This window comes from Mus musculus, chromosome 17, assembly GCF_000001635.26.
Source record: "Mus musculus strain C57BL/6J chromosome 17, GRCm38.p6 C57BL/6J".
Lineage (NCBI taxonomy): Eukaryota > Metazoa > Chordata > Mammalia > Rodentia > Muridae > Mus > Mus musculus.
Window position 1 is genome coordinate 58,913,426 of NC_000083.6, and position 23,324 is coordinate 58,936,749.

Sequence of the window (23,324 nt, forward strand, 5' to 3'; positions counted from 1 at the left end):
GTTAGAAAATCCTGGTAAATAAAGTTCTAAGATAGACTTTTAATGGATATCCCTAGAAGCAAGGGAACTGGGTCAAAGGCTCACAAAGACCTAATAGGAATCTCCAGCACTCTTTTCTTGTACATAACTGAAACCAAATTGCTGCACATAGAAAGGGTAGAAAGACTTATGGGGAATCTAGATAAAGAAATGAATAGAAATAAAGGTTAATATGACTGTGATTAGTATATTCAAAGGAAAGGCCAGATTGATAACCACACTATAAATAAGAGGCTGTAGATGAGAATTAAATGGAAAACAAAGTCGAAAGGGAAGGTTTAAGTGAAGAACTTTGAAGAGCAAATAAACTATTAATTATAGCTTGGAAGTGAGCCAAAGACATACACAGCTCTTGAAGGAGGTTGCTCTTTAGGATTTTCTTGTTTCTGTGGATAAGTTAACATCTTAGTGTCACAGAAAAGAGCCCACTCAAAATATTCCTTAAAGAAGTGGTGGGAAAACTGAAGATTCTGTAACCAATTTAAAAAATCAGAAAGTCATAGGAAAGCTAAAATAATTGATAGTAAGTCACTATACAGTGCTGTAGCAGGAGAAGAAGGATCTGAGGTCACATGTGTGAAGGTCCAGGGTAGAAATAATTATAAGAGAATGTGGTAAAAATATAGTAAAAAGTAGAGTGCATATAGTCTTAAGCATAAAAAAGAATATTAACAACATCTCATAGGTTTATAATACATATATAACTAAAATACGTGGCATTATGAACCTATTACATAAGGCATGGTTAGATTAAATGCCAGAATGTCCATTAAATAGTGTACATACTCTTTGAAAACATACATACTCTTTTTGTAGTAGGCTTTACCAGTTTAGACACCATATGACAGTCATTTAGATAGGCAGTAAAATGATACAGTAGAACTAATTTGCTGAAAGGAGCAAAATGAAGAGAAATACTAGGAAGCCTCTATGCCACTGTACAACATAGAAGACTTTGATCACTTTGCCCAAAAGCAGTCTGGGTAATGTCCAGTGAGTTTGGTAAGAGTCAACCCATTAATGTGAGTTAATAGTTGAAAACAGTATTCAAAGATTCAGCTTTTTAAAAGTTTTACAGTCACAGGATCAGAGATGAGGAGGACACAACATCTGCCCCAACACTGGAAGTAATTGGGACCAAAGGGACCCATGCGCCCAGGAACTCTGTCCCGACCAGTGACACGGGTTCCTTCAGGTCTGGGTCCCTGCCCTGAGCAGACCTTGGGCACGAACTCAGCAGCCAGTCCCACAATACCCAGAAGAAGCTCCACTCCCAGACACCCTAACATGCCAGGGACCACAGGATCCCAGGAACTTGGTCACACCAGGATCTCAGGGTCCCAGAGGGAGTTGACTCCCAGGAGCTCTGACACACCCAGGATCTCAGGATCACAGGATCCCAGAATCACAGGATCGCAGAGACAGCTGAACGCTGAGGAGTTCTGACACAACCAGATTCACAGGAAGGACAGGCTCCAGTCAGATATATCAAGGACATGTAGGACTAGAGAAAAATCAGATAATGGGAGGCAAGTGTAAGAACATAAACAGAAACCAAGGTTACTTGGCATCATCAGAGCCCAATTCTCTCACCATAGGAAGTCCTGGATACACCATCACACCAGAAAAGCAAGTTCTACAAACACTTCTCACGATGGTGACAGAGGACTTTAAGAAGGACATAAATAACTCCCTTAAAGAAATACAGGAGAACATAGGTAAACAGCTAGAAGCCCTTAAAGAGAAAACACAAAATTCCCTTAAAGAATTACAGGAAAACACAACCAAACAAGTGAGGGAAATGAACAAAACCATCCAAGATCTAAAAACAGAAATAGAAACAATACAGAAATCACAAAGGAAGATAACCCGAGTTAGAAAACCTAGGAAAGAAATAAGGAGATATAAATGCAAGCATTACCAACAGAATATAAGAGATAAAGGAGAGAATCTCAGGGGCGGAAGATAACCATAGGAAACATTGACACAACAGTCAAAGAAAATACAAAATGCAAAAAAGCTCTTAACCCAAAACATCCAGGAAATCCAGGACACAATGAAAGGATGAAACCTAAGGATAATAGAGTTTAACAGCACATCTGAAAGTTCTAGAACAAAAAGAAGCAAATACACCCAACAGGAGTAGATTACAGAAAATAATCAAACTCAGGGCTGAAATCAACCAAATAGAAACAAAAAGAACTATACAAAGAATTAACAAAACTAGAAGCTGGTTCTTTGAGAAAATCAACAAGATAGATAAACCCTTAGCCAGACTAACCAGAAGGCACAGAGACAGTATACAAATTAATAAAGTCAGAAATGAAAAGGGAGACGTAACAGTGACATATATCTTAAAGTAATTATTCTGTTTGTTTAATATTTACTGTTGAAAATGTTAAAATCATGTTCTACAGACATCATGGAAATATTATTGATAATTTTTTTCACTGTGCTTGAAATTAGCACTTTCTTAATGTTTAACTTCAAAAAGTTTTTCTATTTTGAAATTTTAAAAATATACTTACTGATAAAATAATTTCTCTCCTAGAAACACTGATAGTCTATTTTAAGTAAATTGATTGTTAGATAATGTATACAGGATGTATAATGTGTTTTAAATACTCTCTCACTATGTCAGGTGGTATCATATAAGGGCTCTTGAATATATTTCTTAGTGATTCATTTTTAATATTTTATGCTCTTTTACTCTGCTTAATTTCCAAAGAGTATTTTGTATGTTTTGAAACAGTTTAGTATTCAGCATTAGATATAGGATCCTCAGTTATGAATAGTATTAAGTGTTCATTAATGATATTTTTATGGTATGAAAGGATATAAATATAAAAGTTAAACAAATTTTTATATATTATTTGATTCTCATAATATTCAATATTATTAATATCTTTGATGTATAAAATGCATTTAAATAATAAAAATTAAGAAAAAAATACTATGCTCTAAGTTCTCATAAAAAATAGTTTTATGAGCCGGGCGTAGTGGCGCATGCCTTTAATCCCAGCACTTCGGGAGGCAGAGGCAGGCAGATTTCTGAGTTTGAGGCCAGCCTGTTCTACGAAGTGAGTTCCAGGACAGCCAGAGCTATACAGAGAAACCTTGTCTCAAATAAATAAATAAATAAAATAAAATAAAATAAAAAATAAAAATAAAAAAATAGTTTTACAGTGAAAGAAATGAGATGAGAATAGTGGAATAGCTGAAGAATGTTTAGTCTGTTTATAAGTAGTGTCATCACAGATATAACTGGATTTTATAATGCTATTATTATTTGCTTTCTCTATTCCTCTTATCTACTTTCATCTTGTCTGGGAACTCATCACCTTCCTTCCTGAAACAGAAACCCGGTCTTATTTTATGATATACTTTCCCCTGGGTTTTGTGTCTACTTCTGGGGTTGCCTTGCCTACTTCCTTCTCTGCAGACCCTCAAAGCTCAAGGTAAAGATGGCTCCCTTAACGCCTTTATCAACTATCATAGCTAAAAACATTTACCACGTACCATATTATAACATATATATTGAATATATATCATATACATGTGCTATATGATATATACATGTGTGTGTGTGTGTGTGTGTGTGTATCCTTCCTGGTTCTAACCTTGACTGTCCCTACAAAGGCATGCTAATCACACTGCCAATCACAATAATACATTAGTTCAATGAAAACTTCAAGCCGGGCAGTGGTGGCACACGCCTTTAATGCCAATCCCAGCACTTGGGAGGCAGAAGCAGGTGGATTTCTGAGTTCGAGGCCAGCATGGTCTACAGCCTGAGTTCCAGGACAACCAGGGCTGCACAGAGAAACCCTGTCTCAAAAAAAAAAAAAAAAGAAAGAAAGAAAGAAAGAAAACTTCAGACTATATACTTATTTGATCTGCTCTTATATCAGTGAATTATTAGAATTTTATCCCACCAGTCATTCTTTCCAGGAAATTCAGTCATCCATGTAAACTAAATAGCCATGTTTCTTGGGTTCCTATGATGAAATCTAATCCTTATTGAGAAGGAATTCAGAGGTAGGATTGCTGAAAGATTAGGTCACAAGAGCGATGTGTCAGGAATGAGATTAGGGTGTATCAAGCTGCAAAGACTTTCCTTGTCCATGTGAAGACACAGAGAGAAGACAGCCCTGGAGCAAGCAGGAAGTGAGCCCTCACCAGACTTCGAATCTGCTGGTTTGCTTTAGAATTTAGTACCCCCCCGCCCCCCACCACCACTGCCCAGTGCCATGAGAAATACTTGTCAGCTCCTTGTAAGGTACCAGTTGGCGGGATTAAATAAAATGGCTTACCATTCTGCCAATCACCCAATCCTGTTGATTCTTGTCCTGAAACATCTTTGCAGAGTGTTCTACTTAATCAGGACTCCTATGGTCTGTTATCTTGGCTGTTCCCATTCGACTCCTCTCCTCCTCTAAAATCATTTGCAGCAAAACAGTTAGAATACCCTTGAGAATATCCCACCACCTGGGGTATTTTCTGGATTTCTGTTTTAGTCAAAAGAACTCCCCAAAGCCACTGTTTTTATCTGGATCCCTGCATGGCTGCCTCCCGCTTATTTTGTAGACTCATATCCTTCTTCCCTTCTCAGCTCAACCCCTCAGGCTCTGGCTTTAGCCACAGGAGAGATTTTTAAATCTCTGAAATGCAACATACCCTTTCTTTTTCTTATTCACTCCGTCCCTTCCCCTCTTCCTCCCTTCCATTTCCCTTTCTTCCTTCTCTCTCTCTCACTCTCTCTCCCTTCCTTCCTTCCCTCTTTCTTCCTTCCTTCCTTCCTTCCTTCCTTCCTTCCTTCCTTCCTTCCTTTCTTTCTTTCTTTCTTTCTTTCTTTCTTTCTTTCTTTCTTCCTTTCTCTCTTTCTTCCTAAGTACAGATTAGAGATCTCATATATCTTGGTTTTTGTCTCGATAATAAATGCTCATCACAACGTTCTGTCTGGCTAACTTTTACTCAACTCTTGGGGCTCAGCTGAAATGTTAAATTTCCCCCTACACACACACACACACTATGACACACACACACACCAACAGCACACACACTCACACACACCACCAACACACTCACACACACACACACCAACATACAAACACACACACACACCATACACACACAGAGAGAAGACACACGCATTTACTTTCTTTCTCTTTCTCTCTTTCACACATACACCACCTACTCACTCACTCACAACACACACTCATACGTACACACATAACCAGCCACACACACTATACACACACAATACACATACTCACTATCTCACACACACTCAGATACATTCACAACTACACACATACACATTATGTGTTCACAGTCTCTTCCTAATGTTTCCAAACTTTGCACTATTTCCCAGCTTCTAATCACTCCTTACTCTCTCTGCTTTGTTTTCTTTCAACATGATGTTTTTATTGATTATCTGGATGTTTTGCATAATGCGCCCTCATCAAATTCACTTCCTTGTCTTTCCAGGCCCCCAGCCCCATTACTTTCTCAAAAAAAAATAAAAATAAGAAAAAATAAAGAAAGAAAAATGAAAAAAAAAAAGCAGATCCATTTTGTTTTACCCATATATTCACTGGAGCACAGTTAAACTTCCAGTGGCCAGCCCCTTAAAGAACTTGCTTTTTATTTTGCTAATGAACTAATTTCATTATTGAGTTCTATACTATGGTGCCGCTAATGTTTCTCAGCAGAGGGCGCTGGAGGAACACTGTAAGAGAAAGGAGGTTCTTGTTTTGTCTAGTCCCCGCAGGGTAGGCCAGGAGTGTGGGTATCTGACCATTCAAAGGTACTTTGTTCCAGCCATGCGCTAGCTAGCATACGCTGTCCCTCTGGGACCCGGCAGTTTGAGCAGAGTCTGTGGTCGTCTGCCTGTGATGCGTGCCATATGGGTGAACTTGTGAAGGTCTCCTGTACACTCTGCTGCCCTGACTTTTCCTGCTTGCATCCCTCTTCCCCAAGGTTTGTCTCCTTCACAGCACTTCTGGCAGAGGCTTCGCGACAAGGGCTTCCCATGTTCCAGGTCTTTCAGACACACAAGAATTCTCACATCTATGGTATAACTATGCACCAACCACCCACTGAAAGTTTGCTGCCTTGTGGGGCGCCCCCGAAAGGTTGTTTCCTATTAGCAGTTGAGTTGTAAATTGCTCTAGCCTGGCAAACCAGTGAGCTACAGGCTGTCAAATTTCATCTTTTCCACAAACCCCAGCTTTGGAGAGGGGACAGACCTCTTCTAAGTTTATCCTTCTTGGTATACGCCTTCTTTGAAAATTTCTCAGTCTTCTTATATCTTATAGTTATTCTTTTGATTCCCCATTTAACAACTCTATTGCAGAGAGCTGTGTGATTGTACTTCTTGCTGCGAACAGACTGCTATAACTCTCCTCTCCCTCTATAACTTTATTTGTAATACCGGTCACAATTCCATATTGATTTGAGGATTTGTTTTCTTACACTGGCTTCTTATAATGGAACTATACGCACAAATAGGGCAGGCATCATGTCTGGTTTGTTTTCTTCTCTGTGCTTACATAGCATGTGGCATATAAAAAGTATCTAATAAGTACTTGTTGCATGAATGACTTCTGAACGGGTGAGTTCATTTTCTACTAATTTATTCTGTTATGTCCATGGTACGCTTCATTAACTCTTCTCGAGCCTTGCTATCTATTTTGCAGATCAGACATAATGAGTTCTGGAATGTGTAGTGCTATAGCACATCTGATTGGTGCTCTATAAAATTGAAATAAAGTTACATTTTTATACTTTAGTTACATCAAAAGCTAATACAGCAATCACACTCTTCATATCAGCTTTTTCTTACCTGTGTGTTAATCACAAGCTACACAGCCTTCCCTCCTACACAGAAGACTAGAAGCACATAAAATTTTTTTTTTAAACTTAACTAAAATTACTACTATAGTTTATAATTCTCACATACCTTCACTGCAGGCTTCATGCTTTCAAATGCCAAAAGTTTGATAGGTAATAAAAATAAGTATATAAGGAAATGAAGGATAGTGGGAATTATGGTAAACTGTGTAGCATATTCTTCTTCTGAATGCACTTAATTCAAAGAGTTCACATGAGCCAAAAAGAGCACCAGTGCCCTGACATAGAAAATCCAGATGGAAAATACTGGGACCTTTCTGAATCTCAGTGATCAAAGATCTTAAAACAAGAAATGCTTGACTCAGGGATGTTTCTTATTTTATTTTGTTGAAGAAGAGCATTAAAAACAAACATCTACTTATTGTATAAGAGGAGACAGAAATCATCAAGGCAGGGTTTCCTTCCTCCCTCCCTTCCCCTTTCCTCCCCTTTCCTCCCCTTTCCTCCCCTTTCCTCCCCTTTCCTCCCCTTTCCTCCCCTTTCCTCCCGTCCCCTCCCCTCCCTTCTCTCTCTCTCTCTCTCTCTCTCTCTCTTTCTTTCTCTCTTGTTCACTGTTTATTGACTTTAGTTTGGAAGACACTTGGTTGTGATATTTACTTAATTTATGAATTAGAATTTCTTAAAAACATTTAAAATGAAAAAAAAAATCAAATTTCCAGGGCTATTCTTGTCTATTCAAGAGGTCAGGGGAAAGAGACCATGAAACTGTAACATAGCTCGGGGACTCCTTCAGGCTTCTGAAACACAAATGTGCATGTTCCTACAGATCATGTACTGTCTCTGATGCTTCCACAATGTTTTCCAGATTGAAAATTTCTTATCTGTTTTACTTTAATACTCAAGAAAATAAAACTAAGGACAGAGAGCAATTTCTCATCCCGTTTAGAGAAAATCCTATTTTCCTGCACTGGAGGGAGACAAAGTTTCTCAAAGGAGCTGTATGGTTGACTTTCCTATGAAAGGCAGAGCACTTGACAGTGTTCCACAAGTAAGTGGCTCATAATGTAGGAAAAGAAACTCCCACATAAGAGAACATAAATTATAATAATAATTCAACAGGAGATCATCTTTCACTTTCACAATGGACTGGTTTCCTTACTGGCTTTTTATATTCAGGAAGAAATTATGTTTGTTTATACTTGCACACAAGTGCATGTGCACACACACAGATACACATACACACACACACACATATGAACACACAAACACACACAAGAAAGGCAAAATAAAGGCAGAGGGGAAAAAATGAGATTGTGTCATCATGAATGAAGTAAAGAGCCCAAATTCTTGTTTTCAACCCTGACTAGAGGTGGGTCATGGGTGCCCCCAAGAGTGAAGCCAACAGGTCCCCCAGGTTGCAGGATGCATGGTGCATCCTTTGTTGAATGGGAGAGAGCATGTGCTCCTTATGACAGCAAGTCTAGTTAGCTCCTGACAGCTGTTGGAAATATTTCATGAGAAGTTGGAAAGTAAGAGCTCTCCATGAAATCTCTGTTGTCATTTTTAAGCATTCTTGCCATTGCTTAACAAAATCAGACACCAGATTGAATCTAACTGAGAAAAACATCCATGATAGCAAAATATAAACTGTGTTTTAGACTCATGTAAAGAAGATCTGTCCAAGCACATGGGCCCATCCAGCCTAGACTCACTCAGTCACAAGCATCTGAGAGGAAGACTACCTTAGCATAGGATTGGAGTTATTCCGATGGAATCCCTGCGTCCCCCTGGAGTTAAGACATTACTGTTCTCATGGAATCTGGAAAGCAAAATAGGTATTCCAGGTGACCTGCCCAGCTCTCTGCCTCAAGAGCCGCAAAAGCACAGAGTTCTGCCAACCATGGTAGACTATCCACATTGTGGCCTGAAGAGCTATGTTTTAATCATCTACATTTATTTACTGATGCCACTAGAAGATTAGTTTTGTTCTTCATGTAGGATCAAAACCGAAGTAAACAAGAAGAAAGGAAATCCCTTGATTTATGCAGCAGAAGAGAACATAAATTGTACTTCTCTGATTTTTGGAAGAACAATTCCTGGACAGTCAAGTGGGAAACTACTGTTTCTAGAGTCTTGCAATATAATGTCTTGAAGAGTAATTCTTGGACACAGGATAGTCCAAGGAGGTTTTCCTTCCCAGTGTCTTTCATTCTTACCCTTATCAGCTGTTTCCCCTCCTCACACTTTACCTTTCTGTGCTTGTAATAGAGGAGAAAGCCATCATGCTTCAACACAAACCACCTCTTCCTCCAGCCCTTCACAAAACCTGAGTGAGTCCTCTTATGCAGGTAACCACGGCAGGTGGGCCACGGGGTATTGGGACAGCGGCTGATGTCGGATGCTACCACCATAGTCAGGATGTCTAGACCTACAGGCATGAATGGGAGAGTTCAGTGGCCTGACATCTTCTAGAGAGGCAGTGACTATGCAGAAGTAATGGTTGGAAAAAACAGTCAGGGCTTTAAAAACAGAGAAACAAATCCTACCGTTAGATTAACCAGGTCTCTTAGACATGCAAACCTATGTGCTTATGAGAACTGAACAGTTACCTCTTAGTTGACTCATATGTCAGTGGTAGGACTTATCTGTGACCCAGGTTTCCTGAAATGTATTAATCTCCTTCCTCATAACCACAGTGACCACAATGTTTCTGATGACAGAGTCAAGTCTGTGCAATGTCACTAGTTATAATATCAAGCCAATTCCTTAAGCATCTTGATTTACTTTCTAAGAAGCACGTGGAGGTATGTGTCCCTCTTCTAGTTCACTTTTATCTGCAACAATTACCCTCCTTGATCTAACTCACTACTTAGGTCTTTTGCTGAAACTGTCCCTCATCAAAATTGTTGAGTTGAGAAACAAGAAGTCTGGGAGGTCCCAGGTATTGACCCTTTTCTTATTCCAGGTTAAGTCAGGACTTTACCCGAGCTTCCAGTTACTTTCCTAGGAATATCTTCTTTGCTGGACTTCCATGACACGGGACTGCAATAGAGTACAGCTTGTGGAAATTGTCGCTGTCCCTGTTAATACGAGGTCGCTGCCTACCCACTGTGTTTTGTTGCTGCCAGCACGGACACCACACACCTACCTTTTGATGCCTTAAGACAGCTCTCTGAATGCCATGCAGACAGACAGCAACCCTGACATGCTTTGAAGACTGCAAATGGGGTATGACTTCATTTACAATTCCTCTGAGAGAGAGGCCACATCCCTAAAGGGGGACATTTGGCCTTGGCAGCGCTGACTTCATCATGATGTCTGACATTGAGATTACCGATCTGTTTAGAACTGTCTATGGAAATGGGGGTCAGCAAGGAGACTCATCTTCTATAACTGACAAGCTCCAACCCAGGGGATCATTTCTGCCTGAGCCACATGGCCCTGAAAATAAAGATTTGTCCCAGAAAGGCTGACACAGTCTTAACTTTGGCAGCACACAAAGTACCTTGGTAATTAAATAACTCTCAGTATGTCAAGATAATTCTTCATTGCCATGTAAATACATTTTAATTTATTGAACTGCCCTTAAGCTCCTGTCAAAAACACATCCAGAAAAATTAGAAGAAATGCTCCAGATTGACCGGCAACCCACAAATGTCTTTGTCTTTGGACTACAGTCCCTAAAGAACTGCACTCCTGGACTAATGTGCGTAGTTGACACATCTGCCAATTTATTTATGGACTGCAGCAGTGGGCTGCCCCTGAGGTCATTTTCCTCTTGCTTACACAGACTGCATGCTAGTTTCTCTGATACCGATCAGACTAAGCTTGCGCTTCAGCCTGGTCATAAACATAACTTGCTGCACCATGAAAAATTCTCTCCGGGGCAAGGATGCAAGCTGGCTCTGCTGCTGCATGGTTTCATCATGTTAGAGGACCGACCGTTGCTCATACCCAGAGTGAGGACATGAGTCGGATGCACGGGGAGTTGCTGAGCTCCAAACAGCTGTCGGGAGATGGTGGTTTTATATTCTTCACCACATGCTACTCGGGGCCCAGAGGACTCAGGCTTGACATTCACAGAAGAACTTGAATGAGAGTTTTAGACTTTTGATATTAGGTTTTACATAATATCTGTAGCCATTGTACTTTATGCATTAAGGGCACAAAATTTCAAGGGTCAACATTTAAAACTTCCCATGCTTATTCATTTATAATCAGCCTAAACTTAGAAAATGAAAATGTCTTGATTTGATACTTAACAAACTAACAAATACCAGCCAGTGGTTCTTTAACTCTGTGCCTTCATTCGGCATGAGCCTTGGCATTCTGTTTTTGTAGCAAGCTCTCAGATGATGTTCAAATACAATTCCAGTTGCGAGTCTCTAGGCTCTTCTGTTTCCAGGTGGCCCTGCTGCTTGGCCTTTGCCACTAACAATGGTATTTCTTCCTTTCTTTGACCATGGTTTAGTTTCCTTTGACCAAATTTACTTTTTAACCCTAACATATCTCCTTAAAAAAAAAGAAAAGAAAGAAAAACAAAACGATTAGTTCCTTCCCTCCACGTGACATCTGCTCATCAGTTTCCTGACCCTGGGGTTGGATGTGCAGAACCGCTGCCTTTATCTACCAGACAACATGCTTGCTTTGAGCAGTACGAGGGGCGAAGGAAGCAGATAGGTGACTGTCTACAGCCTGTGGTGAAAGAGTCAGAAAAATTGTCAGTTTCATGAGATAAAGGAGTTTTAAAACTGCCTCTTTACCCACCCCAGCTCTTTAGTGACAGAGTCCTTCAAAACAAAAGCTCCCCAGAAATCTCTTCTTTCTTCACATGTTGGCCCGTGTTTGGAAGTGTAGTATTCGGTGAGGTTATTGACAGCTACAGGGGAACAGAAAAAAAAATTTTTTTTCTTTTTCTAATTCACACTCTCTCCTTGGCTTGCTGTCTTATCATGCCACCAATCTTAAACTGTGTCAGAGTCGCACCTCCACTGTCAGACAAACTCTACCACCCTGGTAAGTGACAAGGAGAAATGTGCAAGAAGTGTTCTGTCCCTGAGGGCACGCGCCAGGGGCTGCAGCTGAGAACCTGGCCTCCAGGAGAATTTGCATGTTTGATTTTCCTAAAGCCTGTACTTGGTGAAGAAAAGTCCCCATAGAGCAAACATATGCTTGTTTATTGAGCTTCAGTGTGTCACTTTACTATCTATATTGGTGATTGAATGTCACCATACTATCCTGTGTATGTTGGTGATTAAATCTCTTTGAGTCTGCCAACTCTCAGTCCTGTCAGGAGCCAAAACCATCGTATGAGGGTAACCTAATTCAATAAAGACGCAGCAGAGTATGGGGCTTAATCCCAGCACCGATGGCTGAGGGTCAAGCAAGAGGATTCCAAACTGAAGGTTGTCATGGCCTGTTGTAATGAGAACTTGTCTCCAAAAGCAGGCAAGCATACACAGCTCCAAAGAGTCACATACGGTGTTGCCATTTTTGATATGATGCCGAGTGCCTTTCAAAACTCAGTTTTTGCTTTCCTTGTCAAGAGAATAAAATTAACTCGTGCAGATGTCCACAATCTGAGTCAGGTATGTCCTACAGAACCACTGTTTCTCAGCAACCCGGTTTGCTTTGCTCACCTTGCTTTCACCACCATTGCCCATGTATTTCAGAACAATGTTCTAGCCCAGTTACGTATGGTAGGTTCCATCCACAGGGCATCTCTTGTTGCTGTTAAATCAAGGGCAGTGAGCCTGTCATAATGCTTCAATCATGCACCAGGATTGTCTTTGGAGTTCCGAGTTCCATGCTTTGCTTTTATTCTTTCTTCAAGTACAGTAATTTGTTCTGTCTTTCAGGCTAGGTTTCACAAAATGGGCTTGATACAGATAGGAATGTCACCATATTCTCCTGTGGGCGTCTGTCTTCTTATTTTACATAAGTGATGTCATGCCGGGTTTTTTGTATGCCTGTCTCTCTCTTCATTCCCCATTTTGTTTATTCTTGTCCTTTCTTTTTCAACTTGAAACCATCTTTAAAAAATTCTACCTGTGATGCTTCAAAGTGAATAGAAATGCAAAGCCTGTGTTAATTACAACATAGGTTCACACACCAGGCTGACTCTAATTCCTTTCTACCACATAAAACACGAATGCCCTTGGACTTGTCCCTTAAGTAGTTTTGGAGTTTATCTGTCCTGAAATACAACTGCTAGGACCTAAGATTTATTAAGTACTTCACTAAGAAGCACAGGTTGCTCTCTAAACTTCCATATCCCAGTAAGTGCACAAAGATTCTCATTTTCTTACCGTTATGCCCCTATCAAAGCTGGTTATTATGTGACACTTGAAATAATAAGGAAACTAAAACATCATCTTGTTGACAGTTTACATTGTTTTTGATTAATGACAAAGCTGGTCTGTAATTTCTTTTACTGACACTGATTTTAACTTCAAAATTGAGATCTGATACAACTGAAGTCCACCTCTGTATGTAGAATACTATGTATATATGTATGTATGTGTGTGTTTATGTGTGTGTGTATATATACATATACATATACATATACATATACATATACATATACATATACATATACATATACATATACATATACATATACAATCTTTGTCAAAACTTTGGTGAATAATTGAGTATTTTTTGAGCTTTCTAGTCCTTTACAGTTCGCTAATCTATTTTATGTTCCTACAAAGCAACCACATTTTTGTATGTTAGTATGGGTTTGGAATATACCTTCATGTCCGATACAGAACATTCTTTTTGATACCTTGCCCTATTTAAAAATAATATAGCCTTTAAAGACATTTGCTTTTCTGCATGTTTGCAGGTAAGTTTTCCAAACCACCCATTCATTTAAATTAAATTTTATTGTGATATTAAAAATTTTAGAATGATTTCGGGAAGAATTAAGAAATTTCCATCTTTAACCTATGAATGCATAAAAATGGTATTTATTTTCAGGCATTTAGTCCCGTCCATCATACAGACTTGAACCTAAAGCCTTGAACACAGAATTCTACACTGAGCTATATATCTATCCTAGATCTTGTATGGACTTGGATCATATTTTTCCATTCTTTGATAGATTAATTCTAAAAACTTCAAATTTTTGTTGCTATTGTAGTCATGCGAAGTTTTTCCTCTTTCTTTTTTTCTTGTTGATAGTACAGGTACATATTGCTAGTTTTTAAAAAGCTATGTTATTTTTGAGATTTCATCATTAAAAAGTTATTTTTGAGATGACATCATTTCCCCCTTCTTTTTCATCCCTCTAACCACTCTTTTATACCCCTCTTTGCTCTCTTTTTAAGTCATGGCTTCATTTTTCATTAATTATTGCTGCACGAATATATGCAGAACTTTTCTAGTCTCTTTGTGTATGTTTTTAGGGCTGTCCATAGATAACCAGTTTGTATAGGAGATCTTAGTTTAGTGAGTCCTTCTCTTTTAGTTGTACGTTTTGTTCTGTTGTAGTCACAAAGTCTTCAGTAAGAATGATTCTGTTTCTTCTTAGAATGTATACTACTGTTTATCTTGATTGTGTTATATTGGCTTGGCCAGAAATTTTGCTATTATGATGAGCAGGCTTGTTAAAAGTAGCACTGCTCTTGTCAATTGCAAAAGAAATATTTCCACATTTTCTCTGTCAACTATTTTTGACATGTGCTTTTCTGTTTTAATTATCTTTGATTTTGGTTATATTATGGCTTAGAACTTATATGTTCTTCGTAGTCTTATACGTTCAAAGATTGGTTGTCACCCTCTGGCACTGCTGGGAGATGGACAACCTTGGGAAGTGGATCCCAATGCAAGGAAGTTAGTTCATTGATGGTGGACCTTACTGAGACTGCAGGCCTTTTTTGTTTGTTTGTTTATTTCTACTCTAGTGTGTTGCCTTCCGGCTACGAGATGGTCAGCACCATCCATTAGCCCATATTACTGACACAACAGATACCTCCACAATTCAAAGCATCAAGATCAAATAACCATGGACGGAAACAATTTATCATAATCAAGTTTCTTTCTTGGAGGTTTGCTATCTAAAATATTTTGTCATAGAAATCAAAAGATATATAGTTAGGCGGCCTTTTTTAGGGATGAAAGGAAATTGCTATTTTTCTATGTTTGGAACATTAAAATTAAACAATTGCATTGATCTTTATTAGGGAATTCTTTAGCTCAATATACAACTGATAGAATTAGTAGAGACTTTAAATCGATTTCTTCACACCTGTTTTCTATGCTTACGATGAAGCTATTCTGCTTTATATTTCTTCTTGGCAATGTGTTTTATCTGTGATTATTTTAGATAGTCTCTCCAAAGTCATGAATGCCAATAACCCTCTGCCATTTACTTACATTAAGTAATCCTTTTCCTGGATATTGTAGTTTGAGTTTCTTTAATATTTTGAGGATGTTAACTATAGTACTTTGGAATCTGCTCTTGTTTAAAACTCTGGTTGCATTTCACATCTTTTAGAGGTGATGCACTATTTTCTTCTGGATGGTTAGATAATTTTTTTTTATGTTTAATTTCTTAAGTTTCACTACAGAGTGCCTGCCTAAGGGTTTTTACACCCATTTATTTCATAATATGTAAGCATTTAAAAAAATTCTCTTTATTTCATGAATCCTGAAAACATTTTGTTTTGTTTCTTATACGTTTTTCCCCATGGGCTAGGGAAATATCTTTGTTGCTAAAGTGCTTTCTGAAGCACAAGAACCCAAGTAGATCTCCAGAAACTGTATTTTACGAGTCTCATGCTCTACACACTGAGCTAGCTGGTCAACCAGAAACTGAAGTTTAAAAACCATGCATGGCGGCATGTGCTTAGGATTCCAAAACTGTACAAGTGGGGACCAGAAAATGTCTTGAATTTACTGGCCAGTCAACCTTGTGGGTCAGTGATTTTCATGCCACTAGGAGAGCCAGCCTCACAAAACAAAGGGAAGAGCACCCTTGGCATGACACCTGAAGTTGATCTCTGGCTTCTTCATGCATAAGTACATATCCACACTGCCTTAGTCAGGGTTTCTATTCCCGTACAAACCTCATGACCAAGAAGCAAGTTGGGGGTGAAAAGATTTATTCAGATTACACTTCCACAGTGCTGTTCATTACCAAAGGAAGTCAGGACTAGAACTCAAGTGGGTCAGGAACCAGGAGCTGACACAGTTGCCATGGAGGGATGTTACTTACTGGCTTGCTTCCCCTGGCTTGCTCATCTTGCTTCCTTATAGAACCCCAGACTATCAGCCAAGGGATGGCACCTCCCTCAGTGGGCCCTCTCACCCTTGATCACTAATTGAGAAAATGCCTTACAGCTGATTCTCATGGAGGCATTTCCTCAAGGGAGGCTCCTTTCTCTGTGATAACTCTAGCTTGTGTAAAGTAGGCATACAAGCCCAGCCAGTACACGCATACATGTGCACCCCTTTGTGTTTAACTCTTTTTATGTCTACCTGACTCTTTTTCTCCCCTCCCTCCCTCCCTCTCTTACTCCCTCAATCACTTCCTCCTCACTTTCTCCTTGACACTTTTTGTGAGCATTTACACACTAGTTTGGACTACCTAATATATTTTCATTGTATTTATTTTATTATTCTGTTCACATACGACTCTTTTTTTCAACATTTGTCTTCTTTATACTTAGCACTGACAACAGACTCTTCTTTATAACTGCTTTTCTGTTTCATATCCTATAAATGTCCTCCTTGACCAATTAATTGATGTATATGGATTTTATTTTACATTTTCAATGCCTGTTCTCTTGGATGTATTTGTTCTACCTTGCTTATCATAGATTGTTCACCCTTTCCCTGCACTGTTTCTCAGATTCTTTATATTTCTTTTTACCAGATTATGCCTATTGTTTTGGTATTATTAAAAATATTTTGGAAAATATACACTAGAGCAAGTTTAAACTGGCAATTAACCCTCTCTGGCACTCCAGCCCCAGTTCTGAAGAGTATGGTAGTGTTCTTCAGGGCGTTGGACCTCTTGGGCTGCCCCCTTGGTCCAGCTGCTGTGTTTGTCTTGTCTACCTTCAAGGTAGGCGACCAAGAATCTCAGAAAAATCTCTTGATTATTCTACCAGAGATCTCACTGTTTCTGAATTAAAAGCTGTGCCATAGTCAGTTAACTATAAGCATGTGCAGGAGATCATGAATATGGAATGATCTATACCTGCATCCCGGTTGGAGCATCTCATTGACTGTCCATAATAGGTGCTGCCAATTTTCTAGTATTCAGTGGTACTAAGGTAGAACAAGGCTTGCTAGGAATCCATGAATAACAAAATAAATAATAAATGCTTCCCCCAGCCTATTTCTCACAGGAGATACTGAGCCGTCTTCTGGTATTTAATGTAATTTTCACCCTTGCAACAAATACAAGCATGACGTCATCATTTCCTTTCTCTTTCTAGGTTCCTCTTTAATATCTCAGATCCAATTTATGGTCTGCTTTGAAGGTATCTCTAGTATTGAATTTGAGGGCTGGAAAAGACAAGGGGTCATTGTCTTTTTAAGAGAGGGAAGTTAAGGTTGAACCCAGATTATAATAGAGTATATAACCCATTCTTCTAAGCAATTCCCAGGTGCAAGCAGTTACTTTACTCCAACTGTCAATATCATTTCACCATTTTATCCAAAGCCAAAAACTCCTCCATTCAAGGTTTAGAGATGTTCTCTGTTTGCCTTTGACTTCCTGGAATGGTTAAGTATTATAAACAATATTAAGCCTCTTGGAGACAAGTAAAAAAAAAAAAAACACTAGGGATAAAAGTATTACTAAAATATTATTTAACACGGAAAATGAAATAACAAGGAATTATCTTTGAGAACAGTTAAGTACAAAAGTAATGGATAACATTGCCTTACTGTTTTATGTTATCAATTTATTAGTGTAACCATGATCATAAATCTACATTCCCAAGCTGTGCTTCAGAAAGGATAAATATTAGGGCAAGACCTATGAGAATTGTTGCACATGCTAACTGATAAAGACCTTGCTTTCCTGGCATAACCAGTATACATCTTACGGAGCAATAAAATACCAAGCTGAATTCTACCTGGAAAGAACTCAGAATAGTTAAGTAGAATGCATTCATTTGGAGGTTTTCAAATGTTAGTCTGTACCACACAAAACGTGGCTCTTGCTAAGTCCACAGCTTGAAAGAAGGCAAGTGACCCTTATCAGGACACCTGTGGCTTATTCCAAATGCACATTTTAATTACTACCACGTTGTCTAATAACCCTTCAGTGTATCACAGCATCGACATAACCTTCAGGAATTCGATAAGAAGATACCATATCAAATAATCTCGCCATGAAAGTCAACATTTTCTAGTCAAATCTGTTTTTCTGTGAGACTTTAAGGACTCATCAGACGGTGCCAAAGAAAGTGGTTTTGTCAGAGAGCTCAATGATATCAATGATAGAAGTTTGCCCACAGTTTACTGTGAATGGATGCAAGGGTATGTGTGTGTGTGGGGGGGGGAGGGGGAGGGAGTAGCTTGTTATCTCTAACACAGTGGTCCCAACTGTGTTGGAACTGCTTGACACACAGGCCTCAGGTGGTTCTATGAGAATTTCTAAATCCTTCAGAACTGGGATCTCTCTCTCTCTCTCTCTCTCTCTCTCTCTCTCACACACACACACACACACACACACACACACACACACACACACACAAACACAAACAAATATGCCATACTAAAATCCTAAGATTGTGTTTATCTCCACAAACATTTTGCAAAGAAATGAAGAAAAGAAGGGAAGGGGCAAACTTAAAAAGAAATGAAATGAAACTGTAAATGAATTCTCATAATGGCTATATATATTTTTAATTAAAGAAATGTCTTGAAAGCAAAGTGTATTTTGCTCACTGATATTTTCCAGTTTCACCTTGTGGGCAGCAATGCCTGGTGTAGACGTGAGATTTAATCACTAGGATACAATGTCCTGTTGATAAAGGCATCCCTTTCTAGCTGCCACCTTCCTACCTTTGAACTGCCTGTGTAATGAGTTCCCAGCATTTTCAGTGAACTCTGCAGTCTGTAACTGGCCCACCTACCTTTCTTTGCAAGGTGCACAGCTTCTGCATGCTCAACACTGGTGACCTCAGTGCCATTGACAGACAGCACCACGTCTCCAATCTGGAGTCCAGCTTCCTCAGCAGCACTATCTGTAAGTAGACAAATGACAACCGGCTCCTTAACAGAGGGTCCCACATTGAATGTCCCACTGTTTGTACTTAGAAAAAAAAAAGAGAGAGAGAGAGAGAGAGAGAGAGAGAGAGAGAGAGAGAGACTTTTTCTATAGAGCCTTTCCTTCCAAGTTAGACAATTGCTTTTGTCATTAATAAGAGAGAAAGTATTCAGTGTTCTCCTAGCTGCCTCCCTTTCATTTCTAGGACTTAAACATTCAGCCAGGCATTTGAGAGGCTCCTTTGCAACACAATAGCAGAGCTGCTCTGAAACCCAATCTATTCATCTGTAAGGAGGTTGAGCTACTGCTTCTCATTCCCCATTGCTCAGAGGACTCTTTGTAACCCTGAGAAAAATCACTTAACCTCAATATCTTCATCTCTAAGAAGGGGGCTGGGGGCAGAGCCTCTCTGCAGGACTGTTCAGGGAACAAGTAATTGAAATACTTCTGAAGTTGTGGCAAAAACAGATCTTGGAGTAGTAGGGGGCGGGGTTGAGAAAAGACAGGGAGTTGCTTTCACTTGAATTGTTTAGGCTCCTCTCTTGAGTCTTTTCAGAGGAAATTGAAAGTAGCTTCAGGTTTAGGGGACTGAGCTGAGAAGGCTGGAGGTCCTTTCCAGGGGGTACTCTGTCCCTTGGATTTCTCTCACTTTCACTTCTACAACAGACTTCTATATTTTCTACTAGTTAAATGTCAATATGCTATTTTAAGGTTAATTCATTTTTAAAAATATGGTCTCCTATAGATTTGACCAAAATTCTTCTTATAGCACGTAGCTTCATTCTGCTTTTTTTTTCTTCATTCAGTTAAAACCTACTTCCGTTCTCTTTGATGTGCTTGCTGAGTATATCTGTGCTGTTCATGGGCTCCCAGAGAAGCAGGACTAATAGAAAGTTTTCAATATGGAAAATGCCAATGACTTCCTCAAAGAATAGTCATTTTAAATATTACCTTCCCATTTTAATTTTGTGTTGTTTTTTATGCAAATGAGTGTTTTGCTTGCATGTATGTCTATACATACACGGAGGTCTGGTGTCTGTAGAGATTAGAAGAGGGAATCATATTCCCTGGAACTGGAGATGGTTGTGACCATCATGGAGTGCTGCAAATCAAAACACAGTGCTCTTAAACATTGAGCCATATCTCTAGAATCAAAGAATATTAATTTTTTGTATTTTTTTTTTTATCTTTTGGCTCTTCAAGATAGGATTGCTCTGTGTAGCCCTGGCTGACTTGGAAATTCCTCTGTAGACCAAGCTCATCTCAAACTCACAGAGCTCTGCCTCTGGCATGCTGGAATGCTGAGATTGAGGCATGAGTTGCAATGCCTGACCAAGAATGTTAGTTTTAAAATGAGACTCAGTTGCTGAGGGCAACATAACTAATAAGCCATGTCTCATTCAATTCAGAAATTGAAGTAATCTTTGATAGTCCTGCTCATTTATAAACTATTCTTCTTGTAGTATATTACATCTCATGGTACATAGTTGACTTATTTGAATCAATTGCAATGAATACATTGCTCCATTGTCTTAAAGTGCTCAGAAAATTTGTTTATGGCATTGCAAAATAACAACATAAATCTAGTGAAATTTCTTATTATTTTCTATATCCCTCATAATACCAGCTATTGTCTTAAATGTTAACCGTCACTCAACAAATAGATATTGAAGGGATAAACAAACCGCTCCAAATTATATGCTATAGTTCTTGTTGTCAAAGATCTTCACTTCTACTAAAAATTCTAGTAAAAAAAAAAAAAAAAAACCAAAAACAAAAACAGGAGCAGAGCAGAAAGAGCAATTTCATTTGCAGTATGGCAGGTGATAGATATAAAACAAATTATAAAAAGAAGATATATATTGCGATTGTGGAGAAAGGAATTCTCACTCTAATTTGTGGTGATTATAAAATGGCTTTCAGGAAAAGGAGAATATTAATTGATATTGATGACTCTGATTTTCAATACTCACTTCTGTTTCATGATGAGCGTAAGGGAGGACAGAATGATGGAGACTGCTAGTTTTATATAAACCTAACTCCTCTGCTGCCTGGACTCACAGTTGGTCAGTCTTTTTCAGATTCCGTTGCAGTTGGGTATGCAATATGATAAAGGTCTAGCCATTGGAATGTGACCAGAAGTCGTTTCCATTTAGAGGCCTAGTCCCTAAGCACACAGGAAGGCCACCCTTTTCTTCTCTCTTTTTCCATCTATCTGGAAAGTATGGTGACTTCTGAGTCCTAGAGGATGATAGATTCATAAGGAAAAATGGAACCCAGATCATGAAACATTATGTGGGGTAAAACTCTCTCCAAAGAACATCCACATTAGACTACTACCATACCTAATAACCTTTTGTTTCATTTGTCTTAAGTCATGCTGATCTTTTTGCTGTCAAATTTGCATAATTTCAAAACACCAGCATACCCAAACCTTTTCTAAACATAGGTACCTAGACAAAGTTAGAGACTCTGGTGTCCTGGCACAGAGGCTGTGGATTAAGGTACTGGCCTTGGTGATAGATAATATAAAGGAGTCAGGTAAAGGAGGAAGGGTGTTAAAGGTGGAGACACTCAATTTTTACCAGATCTTCTGAAACTAGAGAGATATTAAATATTGCAAACATGGTGTATGTTTTATATGTCAGGCTTTAGGAAGATTCATTTAGAATAGAGGGAGATTAAGTTAAACAGACCAGCGTGGATATTATTACTAGAATTTATACAACCCAGTAACATAACTTGAAATACTTTGTAGCACATTTGGACACTGGTTTATCTATCCTTAATGAACCACAAACATCTCACCAGCAAGAAAAAAAAATTAATCCCAGCACTCGGGAGGCAGAGACAGGCAGATTTCTGAGTTCGAGGCCAGCCTGGTCTACAAAGTGAGTTCCAGGACAGCTAGGGCTATACAGGGAAACCCTGTCTCGAAAAAACCTATATATATATATATATATATATATATATATATATATATATATATATATATATATATATATATATATATATATATATATTTGTTTATCATGTTATTTTCTATACTCAGATAAACTCTGATATGTGGGAGTAAAATTGAAAACATTGGTTGAATGTGTGTTTGCTTTTATGTACATTGAAATAACCATGGAGTATATAATTTAAAAATTTGGATGAATGAAAAAAGTGTTTGAGAAGGAAGGGCAGCTCAATGGTAGCCTGCTTGCCCTGCATGAGTGAGGCCTAGAGTTCAGTCCAGAAAAAAATGAGAGAGGATTTCAAGCATGGGTATTAAGATTCATAACTCAGACAATGTAAAAAAGGAAATATAGAGCACCAAAGATTAAATTAAAAAAAAAAATAATTACTAATAGTAAGGGATAGACAGAAGAGAAAGAGGGCTAGACAAAAAAATACTTAAGTCAGAGCAGATAGACCCTAGAAAATAGAAAGTCAATAGAGACCACAATGAAGACAGGGTTTAGCTGGTACAGTACAGCATGCAGAGTTGGACTTGGATGCCCAGCATTTGTGTAGAAAGCTAGGCAGGGCAGTGGACAACTCTAATCGAAGTGTTGGGAACAGAGACACAAAAGGTTCCCAGGAACTTCCAGTTAGTCAATCAGTCCAAAATGGTGAATTCAAGGTTTGGAGAGAGACCTGTCTCTAAACGTAAGGGAGAAAGCAAGTAAGGGAGACATGTGATGTTGACTAACATTCATGAGCACATATGTGCTTGCACGATTTCACACACACACACATACACACAAACATGCTTGCACATGGACACATATGGATACACAGAGAGGGACAAGAGAGAGACAGAGGGAGTAAGAGAGATAGTTACAAGGAGACACACAGAGAGACGCATACAGAGACAGAGAGACAGAAAGTGACAGAGAAACATAGCAGAGAGACACAGAAGAAAACATTCAACATGTAGAGAATATCAACATTTCCATATCAAGGCCATAAAAGCAACTGTAATAACTTCATCATTAATCTTAATCTGTTCAAGACATTAATAAAAATGAGGAATCCTTTCAAGATAAGAAGTGAATAGAAGAAATGTGATCATTTGTACTAATCAATATGTTAAATGATTCACTAGGTAAATCAATAAACACTAGAAAATCTAAAACCAAGTACATGTTTAATACTAAGTTTTCCAAGTAAACATTGTGTTGAAATATTTTTTAATGTAAAGGCTCTATCA

General features: G+C 38.6%; 1 protein-coding gene across 1 annotated transcript in view; it reads right to left on the reverse strand.

Moving 5' to 3' along the window:
* Pdzph1 (PDZ and pleckstrin homology domains 1) overlaps positions 1 to 23,324 on the reverse strand; it is a 112,568-nt gene that overhangs the window by 34,618 nt on the left and 54,626 nt on the right. The window contains exons 7-8 of the mRNA NM_027001.1: positions 18,993 to 19,103; positions 9,144 to 9,322 (exon numbers count right to left, since the gene is read on the reverse strand). Of these exons, the coding sequence (NP_081277.1) occupies positions 9,144 to 9,322; positions 18,993 to 19,103 (290 nt within the window). The remainder of the gene's footprint in view (positions 1 to 9,143; positions 9,323 to 18,992; positions 19,104 to 23,324) is intronic.